Source organism: Triturus cristatus, chromosome 5_1, assembly GCF_964204655.1.
Source record: "Triturus cristatus chromosome 5_1, aTriCri1.1, whole genome shotgun sequence".
In the NCBI taxonomy this organism is placed as follows: Eukaryota; Metazoa; Chordata; class Amphibia; order Caudata; family Salamandridae; genus Triturus; species Triturus cristatus.
Window position 1 is genome coordinate 68,876,907 of NC_140587.1, and position 6,000 is coordinate 68,882,906.

Here is a 6,000-nt window from a genome sequence, read left to right on the forward strand (position 1 = left end):
GGAAATACAGGGTTCAGACTCCACAAGAGACCAGTGATGCACAGCAACACAGGTACAGAATCATAGGAGACCAGTTCTGCACGGAAATACAGGGTTCAGAATCACAAGATACCAGTGATGCACAGCAACACAGGTACAGAATCAGGGGAGACCAGTTCTGCATGGAAATACAGGGTTCAGAATCACAAGAGACCAGTGATGCACAGCAACACAGGTACAGAACCAGAGGAGACCAGTTCCGCACAGCAATACAGGGGCAGAATTATAGGAGACCAGCTCCGCACAGCAATACAGGGGCAGAATCATAGGAGACCAGCTCCGCACAGCAATACAGGGGCAGAATCATAGGAGACCAGCTCCGCACAGCAATACAGGGGCAGAATCATAGGATAGAAGTTCTGCACAGTAATACAGGGGCAGAACAATAGGGGACCTGTTCTTCACAGCAACACAGGGGCAGAATCATAGGATACCAGTTCTGCACAGCAATACACGGGCAGAATCATAGGAGACCTGGGCTTCATAGCAATACATGAACAGAATCATAGGAGACCAGTTCTTCACAGCAATACAGGGGCAGACCCATAAGAGACAAGTTCTTCACAGCAATACAAAGGTAGAATAATAAGAGACCACCTCTGCACAGCAATACAGGGGAAGAATCATAGGACACCAGCTCTACACAGCAATACAGGGACAGGATTAGAGGAGACCAGCTCTGCACAGCAATACATGGGCAGAATCATAGGAGACCAGCTCCAGAAAAGCAATACAGGGGCAGAATCATAGGAGACCAGCTCCGCACAGCAATCCAGGGGCAGAATCATAGGAGACCAGCTCCGCACAGCAATACAGGGGCAGAATCATAGGAGACCAGTTCTGAACAGAAATTCAGGGGCAGAATCATAGGAGACCAGTTCTGCACAGCATTACAGGGGCAGAATCATAGGAGACCAGCTCTGCACAGCAATACATGGGCAGAATCATAGGAGACTAGTGCTTCCCAGCAATAAAGGGGCAGAATCATAGGAGACGAGCACCGCACAGCAATACAGGGGCAGAATCATAGGAGACCAGTTCTGAACAGAAATCCAGGGGCAGAATCATAGGAGACCAGTTCTGCACAGCATTACAGGGGCAGAATCATAGGAGACCAGCTCTGCACAGCAATACATGGGCAGAATCATAGGAGACTAGTGCTTCCCAGCAATAAAGGGGCAGAATCATAGGAGACCAGTTATGCACAGCAATACAGGGCAGAATCACAAGAGACCAGCTCTGCACAGCAATACAGGGGCAGAATCATAGGAGACCAGCTCTGCACAGCAATACCGGGACAGAATCATAGGAGACCATCTCTGCACAGCAATAGAGGGGCAGAATCATAGAGGACCAGTTCTGCACAGCATTACAGGGGCAGAATCATAGGATAACAGTTCTGCACAGCAATACAGGGACAGAATCCTATGAGACCAGCTCTGCACAGCAATGCAGGGACAGAATCATAGGAGACCAGTTCTGAACAGCAATACATGGCTGAATAATAGGATGGAAGTTCTGCACAGTAATACAGGGGCAGAACAATATGGGATCTGTTCTTCACAGCAACACAGGGGCAGAATCATAGGATACCAGTTCTGCACAGCAATACAGACAGGGGAAGAATCATGGGAGACCAGTGCTTCACAGCAATACAGGAACAGAATCATAGGAGACCGGTTCTTCACAGCAATACAAGGGCAGACCCATAAGAAACCAGTTCTTCACAGCTATACAGAGGTAGAATAATAGGAGACCAGCTCTGCACAGCAATACTGGGGAAGAATCATAGGAGACCAGCTCTGCACTGCAATACAGGGACAGGATCAGAGGAGACCAGCTCCTCAAAGCAATACAGGGCAGAATCATAGGAGACCAGCTTGGCACAGCAATACAGGGGAGACCAGCTCCGCACAGCAACACAGGGGCAGAATCATAGGAGACCCGATCCGCACAGCAAGACAGGCGCAGAATCATAGGAGACCAGCACTGCACAGCAATACAGGGGCAGAATCATAGGAGACCAGTTCTGCACAGCAATACAGGGGCAGAATCATAGGAGACCAGTTCTGCATAGCATTACAGGGGCAGAATCATAGGAGACCAGTTCTGCATAGCATTACAGGGGCAGAATCATAGGAGATCAGTTCTACACAGCAATACAGGGGCAGAATCATTTGACACCAGTGGGAAGCATAAACGCGGGATTGTCCCTGGACTACGACTGCCTGACATAGACCATAAACATTCTTACCACTTATAAATCTGAAGACCTACCAAACTTAAAGCTTGATTAAAAATATCTGTGATGCGTTACTACCTCAAAATAAAAGCCTTGAAAAAGCCCTGGTCGAAACACGTGTCGACTGTTAGTAATATCTCAAAATAACATCATACGGAAATAAGGATGTAACTTCTGTGGTGGACCATTCAAAGAATATTTATTGAAAATAAACAAAACAAGCTTTTCAAAAAAATGACTCAATGGTTTCTTTCTGACTACCCCAATATCTAAATAAATGAGGAGGAGTATCAACTCACAACATTTTACATGAACTATTTTCCGAGGCCATAGAGGTCCAGTGCCTCGAGTGAATCTCCTCCAAAACTATTTATTCATACATTGGGCAATACTATCTGGATGTGGGATCCCTGGACCCTGTATATCTATCATCTTCAGAATCATAGGAGACCAGCTCTGCACAGCAATACATGGGCAAACCCATTAGATACCAGTCCTTCACAGCAATACTGGAGTAGAATCATAGGAGACCAGCTCTGCACTGCAATACAAGGGCAGAATCATAGGATACTAGTTCTGCACAGCAATACAGGGGCAGAATCACAGGGAACAAGTTCTGCACAGCACAACTGGGACGGAATCAAAGTAGACCAGCTCCGCACAGCAATACAGGGGCAGAATCATGGGAGACCAGCTCTGCACAGCATTACAGGGACAGAATCATAGGAGACCAGCTCCGCACAGCAATACTGGGGCAGAATCATAGGAAACCAGCTCTGCACAGCAATACAGGAGCAGAATCAGAGGAGACCAGCTCTGCACAGCAATACAGGGGCAAAATCATGGGAGACCAGCTCTGCACAGCATTATAGGGACAGAATCATAAGAGACCTGCTCCGCACAGCAATACAGGGGCAGACTCATAGGAAACCAGCTCTGCACAGCAATACAGGAGAAAAATCATAGGAGACCAGCTCTGCATAGCAATACAGGTGCAGAATCATAAGAGACGAGTTCTGCACAGCAATACAGGGCAGAAACATAGGATAACAGTACTGCACAGTAATACAGTAGCAGAAGCATATGGGACCTGTTCTTCACAGTAACACAGTGGCAGAATCATAGGATACCAGTTCTGCACAGCAATACAGACAGGGGAAGAACCATAGGAGAACAGCTCTGCACAGCAGTATAGGAGCGGAAACATAAGAGACCAGCTCTGCACAGCAGTTTAGGGGCAGAATCATAGGAGGCCACTGCTGTATAGAAATACAGGAAAACACAGTCATGGGAAAGGAGTTCTGAACAGCACCACAAATGCAGAACCATAGGAGGCCAGTTCCACACAACAATGCAGGCACAGAATCATGGGAGGTGAGTTCTGCACAGTAGCACGACCGCCTTGCCAAGTCCTACACAGGTAGAAGCATGGCTGACCAGCTTCGCAGCGTATAACAAAGATGGGATCATATGTGAACATCCGTATACAGCACCACTTGGGTAGAATGAAGGACACCAGTCCTGTTCTGCTCCACAGAGTTAAAGCTATTGACTAACAGTTCTGCACAGCACCACAAGTACAAGTTAAGCTCCATGTCGGTAGAATCATAGACGTGCAACCCTGCCTGCAAGGCACCACAGAGTAGAATCATAGGAGACCAGCTCTGCACAGAACCACAGGGATAGAATGAAAGGTGACCAGCCATGTTAAGCCACACAGGATAGAATCACAGGAGACCAGCTCTGCACAGAACCACAGGGGTAGAATGAAAGGTGTCCAGCCATGTTAAGCCGCACAGGATAGAATCACAGGAGACCAGCTCTGCACAGAACCACAGGGGTAAAATTAAAGGTGACCAGCTATGTTAAGCCGCACGCAGGTAGAATCATAGCTGACCCGATCTGCACCATCCCACACTGCTAGCGTCAGAGGACTCTGCCAAGCACCACTTGGGTAGAACCAAAGGTGACCAACCCTGAATCATATCTTACCAGCCATCCATCACGGATTTTAGATACATCTCTCATTTCCAATCCACACACACATATTGGACGGCTCCTTCATAGTAGCTCTGGAGGTGATGGGTGACATGTAGAGCTACACACAGGTCGACAATTGTAAAATATGGAGTAAATCTTACCTGAGACAACGAGGAGTGCCGCAGCCAGTACACTGCCCAAGAGACACCTCATCTCTGCAAATGACGAGCCACAAAATGACAGAAAATACTCTTTGTGCACGATGTATTTGTAAAGTCTGAGTTTGATATCAGTGGAGCATGGGTGTGGTATACCTGTGCGGGATGAGTATCATCTGTGTGTAGTGTGTGAAATCTGTGTGTGTTGTTGATGTGTGATATTCGTGTCCTAGCGGTAATGGTAAGTGATGTCTGTGTATATTGTGTATGTGTGTGTGTGTGTATGTGTGAGCAAGATTCTGTGCTGTTTGCTGTCTGCACATGTGCAGGGAATGTGTATGCTTGCCTTTCTATAGACTCTGTTTTCTTACAGCTGTGCCAGTAAAGTTAAATATGGACCAGACAGACAGGTTTTACTTCTGTGACATAACTACATAGCTGTGCTCGGAAATTATGCTAATTTTGGAGGGGTGTTTGGAAAAGAAAATGAACAAGTTCAACTTTTAAAGTCAAAGACTTGCTCTCTAAATGTGGCAAAGTAAGTCCACATTATCAGACGTTACCCCACTTCAGTCAGAGATAGTCCATGATGATGTGATGAATCTTTACTCATATTTTACTTGTGGTGATATGTGTCCAGCCTCCTGATCATTACTTGATTTCTTGGAACTGAGGATGCACCATATTTGCAGCTGTGCACATTTTGATTGTGAAATACAGAATTATAACCTATTTATATCTTAATATTACATATGAAATATTGTTTCCTCAGAAAAGTTGCAACTTATATTTTCATTTTCTGTTTGATCACATTCACTTATTCTATTCTATTCTAGAATTTTTATATAGTGCATGACTACCCGAAGGCCTCCCAGCACTGAAACTATAGGCACACATAATTGGCATATATTTGTTTAGTGGGATTTCTGGTAATTCCCTCATAATTCAGTGAAAGTACCTGGAATGCTGACAGCTGAAAGTGGATGTGAACACTACCTTTCAAAATCTTGTGGGATTGGAGATGTGGACAGTGGGGGTGGCCTTTTTAAGTAGGGTGTGGCCTTCTTCATGCTCCTGCCTGCCTTGTCTCCTATCTGTCCCATTCCTGTTTCACCCTTATCTTGCACTGTTATATATGTCATGAGTGATGTCATATGTAAGGCAATATGTAGGTCATGGTGGGGTACAAGTTCTAGTTAGCTGTGGTGCTTGTTTGAGTTCAAAATATTACTTTGGAACTGAAAATTTGACCTAACTATAACATCACTGCATTTTTCTGTGAATTTCTAATTCTATTTCTTTAAAGTCAATTAAGATATCATTATAATTTCTAACTATTATGTCACTTTACCCATGGATTTTCCAGAGATTTTTGAGGGTTTTTTAACATAAAGTAATATTATTTTATCATACATAAAGTCGACTCCCACTGCGCCTGTCTACAGTCAGGTTCTACAGCCAACCCCTCACAGGAAAGCTAGCCCATGGTGCATACAGCCTTTGGCCTTGCCCATCATAGGTTTGGCCTCAGTGCCTGCAAATGACCCTCATCGGGCAGCCAACCTCAGAAATGCATGGCAT

The 6,000-nt window shown here is 45.5% G+C and overlaps 1 protein-coding gene across 2 annotated transcripts in view; it reads right to left on the reverse strand.

The window, feature by feature from the left end:
- Positions 1–4,735, reverse strand: part of LOC146830200 (uncharacterized) — a 241,268-nt gene extending 236,533 nt beyond the window's left edge. For both annotated transcript variants that reach the window (XM_085604030.1, XM_085604029.1), the window contains exon 1: positions 4,423–4,735. In XM_085604030.1, the coding sequence (XP_085460156.1) occupies positions 4,423–4,474 (52 nt within the window). In that variant the 5' untranslated portion in view covers positions 4,475–4,735. The remainder of the gene's footprint in view (positions 1–4,422) is intronic.
- Between the last annotated feature and the right edge of the window lie 1,265 nt (positions 4,736–6,000).